At 48.4% G+C, this 22,444-nt stretch overlaps 1 protein-coding gene across 1 annotated transcript in view; it reads right to left on the bottom strand.

The window, feature by feature from the left end:
* LOC144753418 (rap1 GTPase-GDP dissociation stimulator 1-like) overlaps positions 1–21,768 on the bottom strand; it is a 591,335-nt gene extending 569,567 nt beyond the window's left edge. The window contains exon 1 of the mRNA XM_078641113.1: positions 21,701–21,768. Coding sequence (XP_078497239.1) covers positions 21,701–21,704 — 4 coding nt within the window. The 5' untranslated portion in view covers positions 21,705–21,768. The remainder of the gene's footprint in view (positions 1–21,700) is intronic.
* Positions 21,769–22,444: the final 676 nt, after the last annotated feature.

Below are 22,444 nucleotides of genomic sequence, written 5' to 3' on the forward strand. Positions count from 1 at the left end.
CAGTCTGCTCTCCTATATCACATGATTGACACACTCAGACCAGACGGGATTCACCCTGGCAGTAACACGGCAGCTAATATCATATGCCTTGTAGCGATTATAGAAGCTAACGACTATCCCAAAGAGGAAGCTGCCGTCTTCACTATCAATATTAAAAAAGCCTTCAATTGTCTCAAATGGCACTATCTGCATGAAGTGACGCTGCACATGGGATTGGGAGGGTGCTTTGTAGCCTGGATGCGGCTGTTGTACACATGACTGACTGCCGGGGTGTGTACTGGTAAGGCCATATCGGCGAGCTGCCCAGTGCAGCGTGGCAAGGGTTCCACCTGTCTTCTCTCGTCTGTTCTTCGCCATCGCGATGGAACCCTTAGAGGCCTATGCAAGAGCAGGAAGGGCATTCAGGGCTTGACAGTACGAAAACATTGCCAACGAATTGCGCTATATGCGGACGATCTGTTACTGTTTTTGCATGAAACAGAGGACCTGAGGGCTGCTAGGGCCATGCTGGAAGAATTCGGACTGTTGTCTGGGCTGCGGGTTAACAAGCAGAAATCGAAACTTTTTCTCATGACGTGGCGAGTGGAACCCCCAGCACATGTATCTATGGTACAGTGGGAACCTCACTGCTTGACCTACCTGGGGGTTAAGATTTACTACGACAATGGCGGTCCTTTGGAGGGTAACATTGGTCGTGCGATTGGATCCCTGAGGTCTTCTATGAAGTTCTGGGGGATTCTTCCGCTATTGGTGATGGGGAGGATTGACCTTTTGAAAATGGTGCCCTACGGCGGCTTCTATATCATTTTTCTACACTCCCCATATGGATACCGGGATCACGGTTTAGGGAGCTAGAGACCCTGACCACTGAGTTCATCTGGGGACCAAGTCGACGAAGAATAGCATTAACCAGTATGCAACGCCTGATGGGTGAGGGGGGTCTAGCGGTCCCTGATTTCGAGTTTTATTAAGTCGCAGCCCAGCTACAGTGATTGATCCAAGGGATTGTGTATTGGCGCAACCCAGATCGGACCCCTGGCCCCTTTGTGCCACTGCTTCATGACCTACTTGTGGTTTTCCTCCGTGTACGTCAATCTAATGCGAGTAAATTGCATGAATTTGGCACTATGGCAAAGTGTTGGAATAGGGGACTGCAGAGATTGCGTATTAAGACTCCTTACACAATTGAATTGCCTAGTGATTTCTTACATGTATTACCACATGGAGGGAGCTGGTGGGGCTTGATCCAATGGGCTCAGGGGGGAGTAATGTGGGTGATCTGTATTGAGGACTTCAGAGCAGAATTTGACCTACTGCATGGGCATTTCCTACTTCACAGGGCACTCATGACGGCGATTAAGAAACACTAGGGAGGGGAATCCATTGAACTCACAATGTCCCAGAGCTGTCAGTACATGGCGCTCTCCACAGGTGTCGTACAAATGATTTTCTGTCTGTACAGGACACTACGAGCAGACCAAGAACTACCTCTAGATGCTTGGAGGGCTACATGGGAGGAAGACCTTAGCCCTCCGATTGTCCCGAAAGACTGGAATAAGATTTTAGATTTTAGAATGCACACCGAAAGTCTCTAGGAATGCACACTTCAAACTTAGTAACTATTACATGCTTCATAGGGCACCTGAGCGCATAGGCAGATATTTCCATGTGCCTGACACAACATGCCCCCGATGCGGAGGCACAAGAGCCCACCTCCTCCACATGTTTTGGACATGCCCTGCGTTGCACGCTTTCTGGGAGGGAGTTATATGCACAATACAGGAAAGCATTGAAAAGGTGATCCCACCAACCCGGGTCACTGTCTCCTCAGTTGGTTCTCCCACCCTGTAAAGGCAAAGATAACTGTGACATTTCAAGATCTAGCGCATATTATTGCTAATCATGATATAGTGCGTAATCGGAAGGCAACAATGGGTCAGAGGCTGGCAACTTGGAAGAGTGAGATGGTAAAGTGGGTGAGTTGTGAGGCGAGGATACTCCTGATGGAGGCACAGAGAGGCATGGGGAATATAGGAGGAGCCAGAGCCTGGGGTGCATTAGTGAACAGCCTGACTAACCCAGAGCTGGCTTCAGGGGTGGCCTCCCCGAGGAGCTATATGCATTGCAACGGAGGGCCCGCTATGCGCTGACTACCTTCCATCACAAGACGTGGACCTGAGTGGCCCACTAGGGGGGTTGTGCCCCTACCCGAGCCTTTTTTTATTAGGACTTATAACCCTTCCTTTCTCATAAGCAACCCTGGATTCAGCAAGAGGATGTAATGTATTAACCTATGGGAGGGAGGTGGGCGGGGAATATTCTGGTTGTTGTTTGTCTCTTTCTTGATTAACATTGACATATTGGGTTGCTCATTATGACGAATTGTACTCTGATACTGCACTACGGAGCGGTTGTAATGCATGTTTTGATTAACTATAAAAACTCAATAAAATCTGTTTTAAAAACTGTTGTGCACAATGAGAATTCAGCTGTGCCCATTTTAGGTGCAGAAGGGCAGAAGTTTTAATGGAGAGAGAGTCACATGAGAGAAGCTGGTTCGTGGCTTCCCTAGGAATGCCCATTAAATAAAAGGACCTGTAGGTCTTATATTCAGGTAAGGTAGGATGTGGCCTTGTGTAGATGAATGAGGAGTGAGTTCCAGATCTTTGTTTTACTATGCAAAACATATGTGGAGGATAATGTATTTTTCATGAAGCTAAAAGCTTCAGAGCAGAGATGGATTTTTTTTGCTGTGAAATGCAAGTCATCCTTATTTTGTCCATTTCTGGGAGACATGTTTTTGTTGTTGATGGATTACCTTATGAGCCAGGTAAGAAGTTCTGAATATGCATCTCCGTTCCATTGGGAGTCAGTTCAGGGATTTAATTACAGATGAGATGTGGTCATCTTGAAGCGATCCCCAGCCAAGCTAGCCAGCTAGATTTTTGTTAGAGTTATAAAGAGGGCATTACCAGAGTTCACCTTTGACATCACTGAGTCTTGAATCACAGTTTTGGAATCACCCTCCAGTAGGACATACTCCATGTTTATAAGACTCCTAAGCTGGTGGTGCTCAGTTGAGAGACTTATTTATTATATATGCTCTAGCTGAGTTTGTTGTCTATGAGGAGTGTCAGGGACTTGGCAATATTTACATCACATGACAGATGTCTTTGGAGATGAGAAGGTGGAATAATGTGTGGATGGGGAGGAGCCATGAGGAGCACTTCAGTTTTCTGAGGATTTACTCTAAAGTGATGCCATCACATTCATTGATGGATTTCCTCAAAACCATGTTTAAGAGGTGGGAAGTTTTTCTAAAAAGTGACTGATGTAAAGCTGTGAATTGTTGTACATTAAGAGGCCCAGCCCTTCAATTACTTTGATGCCAGTTCTAGATGTGAACGCACATCCACAAGGGCCTGCACAACAAAGGACCAGCATATATCAACAAACGCCTGACCTTCCATCAACCAAACAGACACCTGGGATCATTGTCTCTCTCCCTCTAAGACACCCCATGGATCTGTTGAACCAACAGCAGTGGATGCTCCTGGCAACCAAGACCTGGAACAACCTTCCCTGCACCTCAGGCCCGCACCATCGCTCCACCAATTCAGAAGAGAACTCAAGAACTGGATGTTTGCATGATCAAGCCTACATGCAGCAGCTAGCAGTCAAACCACATGTGATTTGCCACACTCTATAAATGATTGATTGACTTTGTCAAACAACTCCATATATAAATTAAAAGGGTTGATGGAAGTATGCAGCTTTGGTAATTAAAAAACTACTCAATGGTCTTTGAAATTGCAATTTCCCATAGCAGTATATTGTGATTTGTCTTTTTGATTGGTGATGGAACAGTTTAATAATTTTTCTCAGAGACTCTGTGATAACTTTGAGTGTTTTCAGGAGCACTTATCTGCAAAAAGAGAGGGACCAGAAACCAGGTTTCCCCTATGTCCCAGATTCACAATATGGCACCAATGATTTAAAGATTTGTTGTCTAGGCATGACATTACTGCCTGACCCAGACTGATTTTCTGTATTTTCCTGCTTCAAGTGAGTTAAGACACATCTTTTGACTGTTTGAGCGAAACAAGTTAGGCCAGAAATAGGACAGTGATATACAGGCTCATTAGAGCCTACATCTTGACTTGACCTTTTTGAGACAACCCGGCAAGACTCTGTGACAGGAGTTGTTTATTAGGTTACCACAATAGTGGCTGGGAAGGGGGTTTTGCTTAGGCTACCAGACGTACATGGTACTGACTGAGTAACATGAGGGAGGGAGGGCCTCCATAATATATAAATGTAAAGGGAGAGTGATCCGAAATCAACATTGTTAAATCACTCTATCAAGTTGACAGAATATTGAACTGCTCCCAAATTAATAGGTAGAAGCTAATATCTGAAGATCTAGGGTGCTTCTTTTCAACCGTAAGAGTAACTTTTATTATTAAGAAGTTATTTTCTCTATGGATCAAATAACTCACATCTCTTAATTAGACACCAAAGGCATGAATTAAATTATTTTTTTCTGTGTTATTTGTGAAGAAAGCAATTACATCCTACTAAGATCATAATATGTATTAAAACTATTTAAATCCTGCCCCAGCAATCAGGATACCCTCATCTGCCAACTATGCCTACAGAAAAAGGCAGCAGCACTCAGGCTGATCTCCCTACTACTACTAAATCTTGCAACCAGTCCGGCTGGCTCCTGGAACTCCTCTTAGCATTGGGACCTCTTTCAAACCGATGCAATGCTCTTTCTAATGTGGATTGACTTTTGGATGGTATCCAAGTTCTCTCTCAAATATCTCCTTGCAATGATAACCTCGTGGGTGAAGGGCTCTAACAAAGGGTCCTATGAACAACAGCATGAGTCCCTCTTTCACCTTTATGAGTTAGAACATCACTGGCTTGAAGGGTAAGATTACCAGCCGGGCTTGGCTAAATTGAATGGCAAAATATGATTTCATTGCGTCACTTAAATCTTGGGCAAAACACAATAGCGGTCGGTGTCGCTTTCAATTTGGGTTTCATCAGGGACTGGACACAATGGACCAGTGCTTAAACTCGAATTTGATCATTGGCAATCACACCATTGCCAAGCGTTGCCCGCTGTACCTGGCTTTCATAGACCTGTCAACAGCATTTGACTGTGTTAATAGAACTAAACTCCGGCTGATGCTACTGGATTTAGGGGTTGAGGTGGCACTGGTGATTTTTTTTTACATTAATAAGTTTGTGTCGTGTTTACACCAAGGCTACCCGAGATACCTGGATGATCCCTCAGGTCCCTGCACCAGCGCTGCTTGATGCAAATGGCGCGGTTCTTATAGGCACGTACACAAGGTGCATTACATACACCAGTGGAAACTTTTGTACTTTCAGAAGTGAACTGGATTTGGTCATAAACTATGAGAAATCACATATCATGGTATACAGGCCAGGTAAGGAAAATATGTCCAACTTAACGGTGATGGGGAAATCACTTGACAGCGTGAGCAACTTTAATTATTTAGGGGTCATTATTGATGCTGCAGGTTCTTGGCAGCCACAGTTAGTTGCTCACATTTGAAGCTAAACAGATTGGCTGGAGCACTATTCAAAATAATGTATGCCGAAGGTAGGTGGATTGTTTCTCCCTTCCTGAATATGTATAATACTCAGTCTGTTTCTGCTGCGTTAAGTGGTGCCGGGGTTTGGGGACACCATAATGTCATTCTCCTGTAGATTGAGGAACATCGTATTTGCAGGTGGTTCCTCCGTCAGCCTCCCATGAGCTCTCACTTTATTATCCACTCAGAGCTAAGCCTCCAGCACATATCTGACAGAGCTAAGTTGGCTCCACTTTTACTCTGGGTCAGTGTCTGGGTTAATACTCAGGCTAGCTTAAACAAGAATGTTATTTTAGGCTGCCTTAAACTAAATAAGGTCATCTCTATCCTGTGCTTGGCTTACTTTCAAAAAAATCCACCGCCGGAACATCACTTTTTGTGATGTTCCGTGGCACAGGAGCCTGCTCCATATTTACGAGGCAGCCTAAGCCACTCTTTTTGGCTTAATTCTGCCTCGTAAATATTGTTCCCTTTAACGCAGTTTTCTGCATGAAAGGGACGTGCAATGGGTTTTTCTGGGGTCGGTCCCAGCAACATCCATGGCTTTTTGACACTGCCGCAGATTTACAAAAAATCGTAAATCTCAGCACCAAAAACCAGGGGAGGCGTAAGGGAGGCACAATGAGGAGAAATGTCGTTATTTTGCCTCGTTTTTCCTTTTTCTATGTGTGCTGCATTCTACAGCACACATAAAAAGAGGAAAAAGCCTCTTGTGATTGTTTTTTGCAGGAAGGTTTCCCTTCCTCGACACAAATAATCATCGCCGCAACGCAGGCACCCTTGCACCATGGTGCAAAGGTGCCTGCATTGGCGCCCGGCAGCCCATTGTGTGCCGGTGCAGGGGAAAAGGACAGGAATGTGCCCTATCTGATAGATGTCCTTTACAAAAAATGGGGTAACCCAGTAATGATCGTGGACCTGGGTACAATATAATACAAAAAACAATGGTCCTAAACCTTACTTGCAAAACGTCGACGCCCATATTTGTCTAACCTGGATCGCAAGCCTATAACCCATACATGCTATGTGATAATGTGTCTATGTACTACAATAGTGAATACAAATGAATTCTATTCATTTATACTGTGACCAGTTTTCATAAGATTGATATTTGTTATCAGTCTAATTTATTAATAATTGTAACTTCCTTTTCTACTTTACTTCTTGGAATTTCTTTCCATTTTCTCCACACTTGAGCACTTTCCTTGCACGTTCCCTTGGAGCAACCTCCCTCCATTGTCTTTCTTAATTTCTGTCAGTAAGACATTTACTGGTGGTTATTTATGATTAATTAAAAACTTTTGTGATTCTTGGACAAAATGTTTGGTTGTTGCACTTTTGGTATATTCATAGCATTTAATGGTTGAGAGCTGATAAAGAGCAAGCTCTAAAATTGTTTGGAATTATTATTGCAGGTTTTAATCAATATCGTTTTGCAAGTAACGTTTAGGACCATTGTTTTTTTTGTATTCTATCTGATAGATATGGCGCATTCCTGACCTTTGCTTTACGGTAAAACCTCATAAATGATGCCCTTAATGTATTCATTTACCCGGCATATTTGATGCACCTTCCACTTTAAAAAAGTCTGATAAGATGAAGGTTATCAATCAAACATTATCTTATGATACACGCACCAGCTGATTCCACACTACATCTGACCCTAGCACTCACACACTGGGAAAGCTCATTACTCTTTTGCTTTAGAGCTAGCATGCTGTGGCGGATTTGGAGTTTTCCGAGTACCTGTGGTACTTTGGGTCGGTCAGTATCGGGTTGCCTCTGTGAGAGTGGGGTAGCTAGACTAGTTGCCGCTCATGGCAGTCCCTGCAGCGGCCACCCTATGGCTGTTTCCAAGAGCGGGGTGGTGCTGGCGACACTTGCCGTGGCAGTGGTGCGCGACCCCCCACACTTATGCCGCCCGGGGCAGACTGCCCCCCCCCTATTGCTACGCCACTGCTCTGCGATGAGTCGTCAGAGAAAACTTTGATGCACTGTACGCTTCTCTGTAAATTCTATAGTTCTTTTTTAATCTATTTCTTAGGCTGCTCTTATAAACCCTGGATCTTAGGAAGTGTGTGGATGCACTGTTCTATCTCCAGCACTTAAGTACCTCCAATGTCTGTTTTGGTGTGTGTTCTTTTCTCAAAGCATCAGTGAGATGTAGGAAATCAATGGAGGGATAGATTTCAGTGTATAACAGATTCCAAAGCCCTGAAAATATGCCAAAGGAATTGTGCTTTTTGGTTAAGGAGGTGATATTGAGGCAATATTGAGGCCGAACTTCGGGGAGAATGTAGTGGTTGTTGAACTCTGAACATGTTATCTTTACTTATGCTGCTATGCTGTTAGTTACAAACAGCTGAAATCCGATTGCACTTTACTGAGTGATGTTGTTGTTGTTCTGCAGATGTGCCAATTTTTTCTGTGATTCAGTTTGTTTAATGTTTTATTATTTACGTATCTTTTATGGCTATATTGGTGCCGGATAAAGTTTATGAAACTGAAACGGAAATAACTGGAATTCTTTTTTCAGGAAAAAGTGGAGGAGGAGATGTCACATTTAATGAGATGAAAATCTATAAAGTTACAGCTTCTTAATAGTGGCATCATTAAGCAGAAGACTAAACAATATAATATCAACCTCTATGATCAAAGATTTATTTAAGAAATAAAAAATATAATTAAAATATGTGAGCTGATTTAACTACATTATGGAAAACTTGAAATAACCCATTAATCAATATAGAAAATAAAAAGTTGGTTAGCATCCTACCCATGAGTTTACAAGAATTATTATCATTTCTGTTCCACAGAATAAAAATGGCTTTGTGTTTTTTCTTGAACTTTTGATAGTACATCTAGGATTTGTCAAATGATTAATAGGAAATTGACGAGAGGCAGGCACAATGACCTGTTATCAGTGTTATTGCTGAGGCATTTGCTAGGTTCCAATTGATTTTTTCATCAGTGAATCTGATGTTGCACCATTCACAAATGCTTGTATGGAATTGGTCCTAGGTATCTGACTGAAATCTTTCAACCCTACCAACCTGGAAGAACTTTAAGATCTAAAAACCAAGCTCTACTACAGATCCCTAGGATCAAAAGAGAAAGACAAGGAGGTCGAGCCCTTTCATTTAGAGGCCCTACTCTCTGGAACTCACTACCTCCATCTCTTAGATTAAACCCTAATCTCCTCACCTTTAAAAAATGTCTGAAGACGTATTTGTTTCCTACCCAGCAATCTTAGTTATGTCACACAGATTCTCTGTCTCTACTAACCTTCGGAACAACGAAGCGCGGAGATATCTCCTCGGAGATTGAATTCCTTGCGCTATACAAGAATCAAAATAAATAAATAAATAAATCTGTCTGACCATATGGGTGATAGATTCATATTATATAAAAAATGTTATACAACCATTGTTGGAAAGTGGGTTATTGGTAGGGGCAAATGTAGGTCTGCTACTGGCAATAAAGCCACTAACACATGGAGGGACTGAGCATAGGTCTTAGAAAATTATTCCTATGCTCAACCCTTGGTAACGTGGCTGCGAGCAAACAGGCTTAACTTCAAAGACAGGTATGTAAAGCATTTAAAAACACAATTTCAGTAAATAATTGAGACACAACACACAATAAAAATACAGCACCAATTTATAAAAATAGGAAATATTGTATCTTTAAAGTGACACCAAAACAACAAAAGTCCAAAGTAGGGAACCGGAGATATACATTTTCAAAGATTTAATGAAATATAGAACTTAGAAGATTATAGCACTATATTTTGATACCTGCTCGCGATAGACCAGACTAAAGTCAAAGTTTCAGGCCGGGCACAATGGAGCCCTGAGCGGCTACAGCTCGTTGCAGATCCCGGTCTCAGTTTCTACCTTCACACTTAGAAACTTTTCTGGAGCTTTTCTCCTCGAGGCCCCTCGAAGCTCCCAGCCAGTCCGGATTCGGTGAGGGTTCACCGGCTTGACTTGTGAGGAGGTCCCGGTCAACTTCCCTGGAGCTGACTTAGAAAATTTCGCAACCCAGGAATCCAGGCCGGCACACGATGGAAGGCAGGCGGCTTGGCTCTCGCGGTTGTTCCCGGTCACCTTTTCTACGAGCGGACTTAGAAACTTTTTCTGGAGTATTTCTTGCGGGGTCTATTGATGCTCCTCATGTAGCCGGATCCAGGGAGGGTTCGCTGGCTTCAGATTTTGTCTGGTCCCAGTCAATCTTTAGAAGTTGGAGCGATGGAGCTTTTAGCGGGACAAACCTGGCTGGCTTGGCCGGCACGCGGTTGAAAGCAGGTGGCCTGGCTGGCCAGGTTGAGTAGCTCCCTCTATAGAGCTTTTTTTCAAAGTTGGTCCAAAGTTCTCCAAAGTTCTTGAACTTCTTCCTGAAGTTGCTCAAGGGGTCCCAAAGTGTCTCAAACTCACTCCAAGGGTCTGGAAGCTCCAAGATGGTCCTTGAAAGTTGTGGACTTCAGTTTCCGCAATCCACTGGTACAAAACCCTTACAAATCCGCTGATGGTTCTCCAAAGTGTAGATTTAGTTGGTGATGTTCCAGAGGAGCTATTTTAACCTGTAGCTTTTAGGGAGTCCACTTCTTAGTTCTTTTTCAGCAAGATAATCCACAGGGCTGTAGTTTCAGGTGGTGCAGTCTTCAGAGGTCAGGCCTTGGAAATCTTTGCACAGCAAAACTTCTCAACAGGGCACTTCTTGCTTCAGTAAGTTTCAAGCAGCAGATCTGGAGGACTCTGCCCCTCTCAGATACTTATTCCAAGTTCTCTGGGTCATGCAAGAGGTCATATCTGACCAATGGGAGCAGGGTAACTCCTCAAGTTATGACCACATACTGTAGAGTGTGGCAGTATTTTGTCCCAGAGTGCATCAAATCTTCCAAATCCATAATGGCTGTTTTTCCAGCATGGAGGTAAGAGCAGGCTAAACACACCCCTAGGATAGCTAATTTACTTAGACTCTCCCCCTGCATCTGCTCATACCTTCCTTAATCCTACCATCTGCCTAAGGTGAGAAGTTCAGAGCTGTAAGTGACAATGGTCTCTGCTCTATCCTTTGAAGAGCATAGTTTACAACTCCTCCCCCTGGCCTGGCATTCCTATGGAATAGCGCACTGCCCTGCCAGCAGAGCTGGTTAACCCGAAGGGCTCTTTATCACCTCTTCAAGGCAGCCTGGCTGTTAGACGGACCGGGAGGGTCGGCCGAGGACAAGGGGAGAGGTCTCCGGGGAGAACCGTCTCCAGCAATCGTACAGACAAATAACTTCCCCCCCACTGACGTACACCACACAAGGGTAAGGTTCAACGTTACTTTATAAGCAATTCTTTAAGTACGGTTAGGTGGTACAAGGAGGTCTGGACTCTGAGGTCCCCTCTATTCTAGTCTCTTGGTTGGGTAAGGGGGTAGCGGGACAGTCTCGGTACCACTCTGGTGGATATGGTGGTAGACGAATTAGCTCACAATCCTCGAGCTCGGCGTTCTAGATGATCGGGCCGCGGCGGAGCCAGCAGGTCCCGGGATGGTTGAAGGTAGCGACGGTCCGCGGCGGAGCCAGCAGGTCCCGATGACGATGGGTACAGAGAGCCGCGGCAGCGCCAGCAGGCCGGTCGGTAGTTCGTGAGGCAGGGCTACGGCAGCGCCAGTAGTCCGTCAGGGATGAGTTCTTCACTGCGTCTCTCGACTCCAGGATACAACTACCTCCTGCTCTGGGGCTGCGCCAGATATAGGTCTGGCGCCCTTTGATGTCCGGACCCTCGCACTGGGAGGTCGGGAGGTCCGGGATGAGGGAGTCCAGACACCCAGCAGGGGGGTGGAGCCAGCGCCTGGGGGAGCTGGGGGCGATCGGCACTTGGCGGGGGAGAGCCATCGACACCTTTTTCTCCCATTGACCTGCCAAGTAGTCCGCTCACCTCCTGGGTGGATGGTGGTGCCGAGATGTCGGGGCCTGGCCAGGCCCAGGGTCAGGGTTGATCGGAGGCCACGCGGCCTCGTGGTGCTGTGTCCAAGATGGCGCCCGAGCCGGGCGAGGGGGCCGGTAGGGAATCGGGCCCACGATGTGGAGAGGTTCAGGGGCAGGGGCCCTACAGGAGACGGGAAACGGGTTGTTGTTGCGTGTAACACCTGAGGAGCGGGGCTCGGGCCTGGTCGTGCGGGGAGGGAGCCAGCCTTACACGTGGCCTGTCCAACATGCGTCCCCCCCAGCTGAAGGCGGGGAGAGTCACCCATCTTCTTGGGGACTCTCCTCGTCGAGGCGGAAAAAGCGTGACAGGCCATCTGCGTTGGCGTGGTCTTGGCCGGGTCGATGTTCCACAGTGAAGTCCATCCCCTGCAGGGAGATGGACCAACGTAGTAGTTTCGGGTTTTCCCCCCGCATCTGCATTAGCCATTGCAGGGGTCGATGGTCGGTCTGGACCCGGAAGTGGGTGCCGAAGAGATAAGGCCGGAGCTTTTTGAGGGCCCACACCACGGCGAAGGCCTCCCTCTCGATGGTGCTCCAGCGTTGTTCTCGGGCCAGGAGCCGTCTACTGATGAAAGCCACTGGCTGGTCAAGTCCTTCGGGGTTTAGCTGGGAAAGGACTGCCCCAACGCCATGGTCAGAGGCATCTGTTTGGACGATAAATTCCCGACTGTAGTCGGGGGCCTGGAGCACCGGGGCGGAGCACATGGCGGCCTTCAGTTTCTCGAAGGCCGCTTGACAGTCTGGGGTCCAGTTGACCTTCTTTGGTTGGTTTTTGGATGTGAGTTCCGTGAGGGGCCCTACAAGGCTGCCATAGTCCCTCACGAACCGCCGGTAGTAGCCTGTGAGTCCCAAGAAGGCGCGGACCTCGGTCTGGGTGATGGGGGGCTGCCACGACTGGATGGCAGCGATCTTGAGTTGCAAAGGGGCCACCAGACCGCTTCCCACCTGGTGCCCGAGATAGGTCACGGACCCCTGGCCAATTTGGCATTTGCTGGCCTTGATCGTGAGGCCAGCTCGTTGGAGGGCCTGTAGTACCTCTCGGAGGTGGTGGAGGTGGTCGGACCAGTGGTGGCTGTACACAGCGATATCGTCCAGGTAGGCGGCGCTGAATCCTTCGAGTCCTGTTAGGACCTGGTTTACTAGCCGCTGAAAGGTTGCTGGGGCATTCTTCATGCCGAATGGCATGACCTTGAAGTGATAGTGGCCATCAGGAGTAGAGAATGCAGATCGTTCTTGGGCCCGGGGTGTGAGACCGATCTGCCAGTAGCCCGCTGTCAGGTCGAAGATGCTGAGGTAGCGGGCAGCTCCCATGCGGTCGATTAGTTCATCTGCTCGGGGGATGGGGTGTGCGTCTGTTCTGGTGACCGCATTCAAGCCCCGGTAGTCGACGCAGAACCGAAGCTCCGGCGTGGCGCCGGGGGCGGCCGCTTTGGGGACCAGTACCACTGGGCTGGCCCAGGGGCTGTCTGAGGGCTCGATGATCCCGAGCGTGAGCATCTTGGCCACCTCCTCTTGGATGCAGGCTCGTACCCGATCTGGTACGCGGTAGGCCCGATGGCGGACAGGGGGACTGTCTCCAGTGTCCACGTCGTGTAGGCACCAGGGGGTGACCCCGGGGGTGAGGGAGAACAGGGTGGCGAACTGCAGCAGGAGGTCTCGGCAGCCTTGGCGCTGCTCCAGGGTGAGGGCCTCCGAGAGTCGGACCCCGTCCACGGAGCCGTCCTTCTCCCGAGACCGTAGGAGGTCAGGGAGGGGTTCGGAGTCCTCCTCGGTTCCATTGTCGGTTGCCATCAAGAGGCAGAGCTCTGAGCGTACAAAGTGGGGTTTAAGTCTATTAGCGTGGAGGACCCGGAGAGGGTTTCGTGAAGATCCCATATCGATGAGATAGGTGACAGGGCTCTTGCGCTCGATTACTTTGAAGGGCCCCGTCCATTTGTCTTGCAGTGCGCATGGTTCGGTGGGAGACATTACCCACACTTGTTGGCCGGGTTCAAATTCGATGGAGGATGCATTTTGATCGTACCACCTTTTCATGTCCTCCTGACTGGCCTCCAGGTTTGCTTTTGCCATCTCTCTGAACCGTCTGGTCTGGTTGCGGAGGGTCAGGAGGTACTTGAAAACATCTGGAGGGTTCTTCAGAGGGGGCATTTCCCAGCCCTCTTTGACTAGGCTGAGCGGCCCCCGCACCGGGTGCCCATACAAGAGTTCGAACGGGCTGAAGCCGAGGGACTTCTGGGGGACTTCTCGGTAGGCAAAGAGAAGGCACGGTAGTAGCACATCCCACTGGCGACGGAGGGGCTCTTCCAACCCCCCAATCATCCCTTTGAGCGTGCGGTTGAACCGCTCAACCAGTCCGTTTCCTTGAGGGTGATAAGGGGTCGTGAATCGGTAGGTGACCCCACACTGTTGCCAGAGGGACTTCATGTATTTTGAAATAAAGTTTGTGCCCCGGTCGCTGACGACTTCTCTGGGGAAGCCCACCCGGGAGAAGATCCCCATCAGGGCCCGGCCGACTACCGGGGCTGTCACAGTTCGCAGGGGAACAGCCTCGGGGTAGCGGGTGGCGTGGTCCACCAGTACTAGGATGAACCGATGTCCTTGTGCTGTACGGGGGTCCAGGGGCCCCACAATGTCTATCCCCACCCTCTCGAACGGGGTGGTGACCACTGGAAAAGGTTGCAGAGGTGCTTTAAGCTTGCGGCCGCTCTTCCCGCTGGCCTGGCACGTGGGGCAAGATCGGCAGTGTTGGAGTACGTCGTTCCTCATCTTGGGCCAGAAAAAGTGGGTCACCAGGCGACTGTAGGTTTTATCCTGACCCAGGTGGCCAGCCAGGGGGACATCGTGGGCCAGGTTTAGCAAGAAGTCTCTAAAGCGGAGGGGCACCACTAGTACTCGACTGGCCCCTAACTCTGCGATTCTCTGTTCGCTATACAACAGGTCATTGTCCCAATAGACCCAATGGGTTCCGGAGGTATCCCCTGCACTTTGGGCTAGGGCTTGTTGGCGGAGTCCCTCGAGGGAGGGACAGGTCTTCTGCTCGTGGCGAAACTGTTCTTGGGTGGGCCCCCCCTCCTGACGCCACTGATCCAGGCCGGGAAGGTCCTGAGGCTGAACGAGCCCCTCGGGAGTTTGTTCTGGGGTGACGGCACGGTCGGTGTCTGGAGCGACCGGGGGAGGAGGTGCCGGCCATTCAGGTTCTTCGGGTCGGGGGATGGCACGGGCAGCCATGGACCGGGTGGTTACGCACGCCCAATCCGGGATGCCCAACATCCCTAGGTGCTCTCTCCTCTCTACGGCGGCCCACGGGGAACTCTCAAGATCATTTCCCAGGAGACAGTCTACGGGGGCATCATCTCGGACCGTCACTTCCAACATGCCGGAGACTCCTCCCCACTCGAAGGGGACGCGAGCCATCCGACATAGACTCTCCGAATTGTCGGCCGAACGGACAGGACAGAGGACGTTCGGCAGAATCTGTTCTGGGGTCACCAGGTGACATCGGACGGCCGTGACGCTGGCTCCGGTGTCACGTAGGGCTTCGGCCCGGTGTCCATTAATGTTCACCCATTGACTGTACTTCCGGGTGTTGGCGGGTAGGGGGACCCGCGGGACCATGTCTCTTCCCCCTAGGCATGCTAGGACCATGGCGGCTGGTTCCCATTCTTGGTGTTCTTGCTCACATTCCTCGTGTTCTTCGGAGATTTGTTCTTCCCCCAGGGCGGCGGCCGCCATCTGGCGGGGTCTCGGAGTCTGGCTCTGTGGGCAATTCGGGTCGTTGGCGTAATGGCCGACTCGCTGGCATCGGTGACACGTGACATTGGCTCGGTATCCTGGCCGCGCCGGGGTGTTGCCCCGGTTGGCCGGGGGTGGGGTGCTGGTAGCGGGGGCGGCCGGGGCGTTGTCTCGTCCTCGTCCCGGGCCCCCCCCTCCTCCTCGGGGACGGTGCTGACCGTGGTTGTTCCGGTTCTGTTCATGGGGCCCAGTTCGGCCAACTCGGGTAATTTCCCACCGGTCAGCCTCGGCGGCGAGCTGTCGCGGATCAGTTACTTTACTGTCGAGGAGGTGCTGCCTGAGCTCGACGAAGCAGTTGTTCGACAGGTGCTCCCATACCATGAGATTAAAAAGTTGCTCGTAAGTCGTTACGTTGCTTCCCTTGATCCACCCCTCGAAGGCCCGGCTGAAATAGTTCACGTATTCCACCCAAGTTGTGCCCGGGATCCGGGTGCAGTTCCGGAACCTCTGGCGGTACATTTCGGGTGTGAGCCCATAGCGGGTGAGGAGGGTAGCTTTCATGTGGTCATAGGAGGTCATCAGATGGTCTGGGAGCTGTAGCAGGGCATCGCGGCCTTCATTGACGAACCTCCCCCATAGACCGGCTCCCCAGTCGCTTCGATCGATCCGGTGGGAGGTCATAGCGATCTCGTAGGCCTTGAACCATTGCTGTATGTCGTCCTCTCGAAAATATTCCCGAACGACATCCTTGGGGATGTGTACCTTCCTTTCTGTCGCCCCCGGGGTGCGTGGTTGCTCGGGCACTCCTAATTCTTTGTTCTGCTTGCGTAAGTCTATCTCAGCTAGTTTGCGTTCGTGTTCATACGCCAGTCTCTTTTCTTCGAGCTCTCTTTGTCTCTGCTTCTCTTCCCGTTCTTCTCGGAGACGCAGATGTTCCAGATTTAGTTTTTGTTCGGCTAATTTGAGTTCGCCATCCATTTTGAGCCGGGCCATTTCTAGTTCATGTAATCTGTTTCTTTCTCGTTCTTGGATCTCATCTGGCGAGAGACCCGTTCTTCGCTCCTCGGGGGCCGTGGTGTCTTTCTCTGTTGCTGCGAGATTTTGGTCCGGGGGTCTGACGGCCCCAGTTTCCGCCCATGACTCAATGGCGTGCTTGAAATCGTCCTTAGTATTCAGACCGGTGGTAGCGATACCTAGTTCAATGCAGAATTGTTTCAATTCACGATGGCTGTATTCTTCCAATTTCTCCATCTGGAATTTTTCGGTGGATCCGCTTTCTTTGGTTGACATTGTGGTTTTGTCGTGGGGTGAGCTACTCTCTGTACGATTATGCGTTGATTCGGATCCCGTCGCTGGCCACCAATGTTAGACGGACCGGGAGGGTCGGCCGAGGACAAGGGGAGAGGTCTCCGGGGAGAACCGTCTCCAGCAATCGTACAGACAAATAACTTCCCCCCCACTGACGTACACCACACAAGGGTAAGGTTCAACGTTACTTTATAAGCAATTCTTTAAGTACGGTTAGGTGGTACAAGGAGGTCTGGACTCTGAGGTCCCCTCTATTCTAGTCTCTTGGTTGGGTAAGGGGGTAGCGGGACAGTCTCGGTACCACTCTGGTGGATATGGTGGTAGACGAATTAGCTCACAATCCTCGAGCTCGGCGTTCTAGATGATCGGGCCGCGGCGGAGCCAGCAGGTCCCGGGATGGTTGAAGGTAGCGACGGTCCGCGGCGGAGCCAGCAGGTCCCGATGACGATGGGTACAGAGAGCCGCGGCAGCGCCAGCAGGCCGGTCGGTAGTTCGTGAGGCAGGGTTACGGCAGCGCCAGTAGTCCGTCAGGGATGAGTTCTTCACTGCGTCTCTCGACTCCAGGATACAACTACCTCCTGCTCTGGGGCTGCGCCAGATATAGGTCTGGCGCCCTTTGATGTCCGGACCCTCGCACTGGGAGGTCGGGAGGTCCGGGATGAGGGAGTCCAGACACCCAGCAGGGGGGTGGAGCCAGCGCCTGGGGGAGCTGGGGGCGATCGGCACTTGGCGGGGGAGAGCCATCGACACCTTTTTCTCCCATTGACCTGCCAAGTAGTCCGCTCACCTCCTGGGTGGATGGTGGTGCCGAGATGTCGGGGCCTGGCCAGGCCCAGGGTCAGGGTTGATCGGAGGCCACGCGGCCTCGTGGTGCTGTGTCCAAGATGGCGCCCGAGCCGGGCGAGGGGGCCGGTAGGGAATCGGGCCCACGATGTGGAGAGGTTCAGGGGCAGGGGCCCTACAGGAGACGGGAAACGGGTTGTTGTTGCGTGTAACACCTGAGGAGCGGGGCTCGGGCCTGGTCGTGCGGGGAGGGAGCCAGCCTTACACGTGGCCTGTCCAACACTGGCTAATCCACTTAACTCTCACCAATCAGGGTAGACCACTGGAAGGCTGAATTTGGCCCTACAAACAAGAAAGTCTTATAACTTCTTGTATGTACACTTTAGGAGAAATTCAACAATATGATATTATTGGATTTATTACTACCATTCTGGGAACTCTTTGAATGGCATTTCTATCCCTCGCCTATCAATAGTTATTAATCAATAACTTTCTACCAAGTTAACCTATGTAACTGGGGATTTACAATGGGAAATATGACTTGGGCCATTTTTCCAACACCAGGGCTTACAAAAACATATGTTATAAGTACTTGCCTTATATCTACAGGACCCCCCCCCCACATGGGCCACTAGGGGAGACTTTAGGGGTTCTGAATCTGTAGAAATATTGCAGATTCTCCCTCTACAGTGCTCCTAGCATCAAACTCGAATTTGAGCAGCACTTTACCACAATGAGGAGATTGAAATGTGAAATCTCACTTTACCCAGGCATATAAAAACTCATTTTATAAGGTGTACCTTATAAATAATTGACACCCCACCCCTGGGATACCCTGGGGGTCCACGATATGCCGAAACATTGTAGGTTATCCATTTCTAAGTGCCCCATACACCAAAGTTGAGTTTGGGCACAATTTACTTTTTAAATGCAGTCCTGGAATCCAAGGCGGTTTTTAAACTGACCTCAGGCTTCAGCAGTGCACACATGCAAGTGCAGAAAAAGGCTGCTGGCCTCCAAACTGCCATGCCACTGGGGACTTCTAGGTAGTTTCAACCCCCCACTGCCCTATTATATACTAGGGGCCTATAGGGGAGGTCATGCCAATCACAGGGGTACCCCACCATACCATTGCATACCCTAGTGTATGTAGGTGTTTTAATTGTATTCTAATGTGTCTCTTTCAGCATAGCACTGTCCCTAGGCCTGGTTAGGCAGAGCCTAGGGTCAGTCAAAATCAGTTACCATCAGTACCAGTCAACAAAAAGTTGGAGGGTGCCCATGGCACAGGATGACTTTGCAACAACCATCCAAAAATAAGGGTCTGATTTAAATGAACAGAACACGGCATGCATATACATTCAAAGTGGCACCCATTAAGTATTCCACCCATCCGCAATCAGTTGCTTGTTATTAATGATGATAATAACTATATTTGCAGGATAAACTAAAAGCCAGACGGCATTAAAGTAAATGTTCAGAAGCATAATGTGATGTTAGGTAAATGTTATGGTTTGTTTTGTGTTAGAAATGGAAAAAACAGAGGGGCATATTATCAAGGGGGTTTATCTCCGCTTTTTTGGCTTTAAAAGCCAAGAAAGCGGAGATAAAATTATCTCCCTATTTCCAAGCTGTCGCTAACACCAGTTAGTGACAGCAAATAGGAGATAGCGACCATCTTGGGCCCCGCTTTGCATGTCAGTGATAATTATCACTAATGACATGCAAAGTGGGCGTGCCAAGATGTTAGCGACTGGAAACAGTCGCTAACATCGCTATCTCCTATTACCAACTTTTGGAGATATTCGCGCTAAGCGCGAATATCTCCAAAAGCTAACACCTGCCCTGAGCAGTTCTTCACCATGTTATCCAATGGGAGGTGGATAACATGGCTAAGAGCATTTGCTCGATAATGCATGAATATCGCTGACTTTTCAGCGATATTCATGCATTGCGGCCATTTTTTATCGCATTTGCGATAAACCTTGCTAATAGCAAGGTTTATCTGCGATAAAAATCGCCGATGTGCGGCGATAATTTTTGTCTCTAAACAAGTTAGAGACAAAAATTATCGCTAGTTGTTGGTAATATGCCCCAGAGTTCCGTGAATTTTTCGTTAAATTGGAGGCATTCTCAACATTATCTGTGACAATATAAATAAAAAGGAAACACGAACGTTGACATTTGATGATAATCATCATATTACTAATACTGACATAGCAATATTACCTACTATAAGGATATCATATTTGGGGATTTAAATATGGGCTAACTTTGAACATTTAATATGTATTCATTTTCTGGATTTGATCAACAAAATGTGCTTAGACGTTAGTACTGGGACTAAACTCCTTGTACTCCTTACTAGGGTTCAACTCATAAGGATGACTACCCAAGATGAAACTCTGTTTCAAGCAATTGCCCAAAAACATGAGCAAATAAGATATATTCCTTGATTTCTAAATATTTGGGGATTTCAGTATTGATTCTGTCTCGGTGTGGATCTGGTGGTCCTCTCATTGACATACATTATTATTTATTGCTATCATTTCTAGATGGCTCAGAATAAAGTTGTCACAAATTTATCATACACAATTGGGAAAGTTCGGAATATAAAAGAAATTATCTGAGCTAAACAGGATTCATTGCATAATGCTTTTTGCAAAATCACTTTCAACTTCTCCTATAGCGCTATGCTCCCCCAAACAGCTCCCCGGCTGTTACTGCAGCTCTTTAGTGCAGCCAAAAACACAAGGGAACATCTGGGTAAACTCAATACATTTGCATTAATAACGGTACAGCAGATCAACAATTTCCTCTCCACCGATGTGTCGCAAGATATTGTCCTGGTCCTGGTAGAGAGAAGACCAAACTTGGACTACTGTAATACCCAATTCAAGAGTCACTCTGTGAAAGCTGTCGCAAACTCAAAGGGCCCAGAAACAGACAGCTTCAATCATCCCTTAGTTGCATTATTCAGATTATATCACTACAACACCAAAAGCTCTACACTGCCTCCTGATACTTGTAAAATCAAACCCTGTCCACACGGGTCTGCCTAGATAGGTTCTCACCCTCCAGCTTTTGCCAACCATCCAGCTAAAACCAGTAGGCTGTGGGGAAGAGGCATACACACATAGGCATGCATGCACATAGTCACATAATGCACACTTGTACACACTTCACACACACACACATACACACACACACACACTCTCCCATCATCTGAGACTCAAAGATGCATTTCTGTGATTCTGCAATGAGTTTAAACCCTATGCGTCCTGCCAGCCTTCGGCAGTGGGTAAGCTTAATGCCCACTTAAGGCCATGTTTTTGGCACAACTGTTCAATTTGACTGCAAGCAAATCTCACCACCCAAGGCCTCAGAATAGAGGAACCAACTACCAACACTAATACGCAAAAGGCTGCTGAAAAGGCAGACAAGTAGTATATGCACCATGCCCCTCGTCCTCACTCCCCTCCAAAAATCAATGGGGTGAACTTTGAATGCATCCCATAGCTGAAATTGCCTTTTTTGCCGCTACACTTATTTTCGTAGTTAAAGTATATATTTTGCCAATGATGGGAGCCTGCTTTATTTGATTTCTTGCAGTTCTTTCTCTTAAAATTTCAGCATCTTGTTCCCCTTTCTGGTTTGCGGTTCTGTGCATCTTCACTATCTTCACACATTCATTTCCCTGTCAATTCATTTCTCGGTACATGTTTTCAACAAGTCATAAACTGTGACGCGCTGTCACGAGACACTTGATAGCAATGATGGGCCAGTCATGGGAAATCTTAGTAACACTGAAAATAAATTGTCTTTTGAAAGATACAGGAAAGTAGTGAAATCGTGCGGGGCATGGTAATGCATGCCCTGTACATATCCATAAAGATACCTTAAAGCGAGTGAACGTTCTAGGCAGTGCCTTCAAATATGCAGAGCACTGTGGCGTGTATAATTAATGCATGAGCCATAAACTAACAATAAACGCAAAATTGTAGACGATGCTTCGCTTTCTCTCACTCCTTTCTACGTTCTTCCCCACGCTATTGGCGCGTACTGGGTGTTATTTCAGAGGGTACCGGTCTGCTTCCCTTCCTCCTCATTAAAATGGCTCCAACCCTCTTTTTTGAGGGGGGGGGGGGGCAGCAAGGGAGAAGATCCCCAAAAGGACTGCGTCCCCCACTTCTCATAAAGTTGGTGGGCGCCTAGAGCCCCAGCGTCCCCCGACGGCGGGCACAGTGTGCCAGGAGGGGGTACTCACCCATCTTCTGACAGAACTCTTTCAAACAGAGATGCCGGGCCGGGAAAGCAGCAGTGCGGGCGGTGCGTGTCGTGGGCGGCTCTGCCTCTGTCCCTCACAGCCACCGAGCTGTGAGCAGAGGAATATCTGCACATCTCCCAGCAGCAATCTCTCTCTCTCGCTGCATTTCTCGCGCAGTCTCTCTTGCTCTCTTCTTCCCGTGCGCGGTCTTTTTCTCGCTCGCTCTCTCTCCCTCTCTCTCCCCCTCATCTCTCTCTCTCCCCTCGTCTCTCTCCCTCACTCTTTCTCTATATATATATACTTATGGACTCTCAGTCCGTGCTTCGCTTCTTTCCCTTGTCTTAAATGCTTCTCCAGAATTGTACACCTTTACATGGGGAATTTTCTTTCTCAATAAAATTCACTTGAAATAAAAAAAAAGAAAGACCCAGTGGCATCTTTAGGATATTGGAGGCCCGGCAAGACATATTTTGGGCCCCTCTTTTAGCGGCAACTATTTTTTTTACCCATATTCTAATAGTTTAAGCCCACGCGATGCCTCACAATATCGAATTACGTGTTAAAAACCTAACATGAGGTGACACAAAAAACGCCTACATGTATTTTACTGGGGCCCCAAAAGTCCTCACACTGGCACTTGGTAGAGAGAGATAAAAAGTGAGAATTAGAGGTGAGAAAAATATAAGGAGAAACGTTGAGATAAATAGACAGGAGTGAGATGGAGACAGAAGGATCACCTTCCCA

The sequence above is a fragment of the Lissotriton helveticus genome, chromosome 5_1 (genome assembly GCF_964261635.1).
Source record: "Lissotriton helveticus chromosome 5_1, aLisHel1.1, whole genome shotgun sequence".
Taxonomy (NCBI): Eukaryota; Metazoa; Chordata; class Amphibia; order Caudata; family Salamandridae; genus Lissotriton; species Lissotriton helveticus.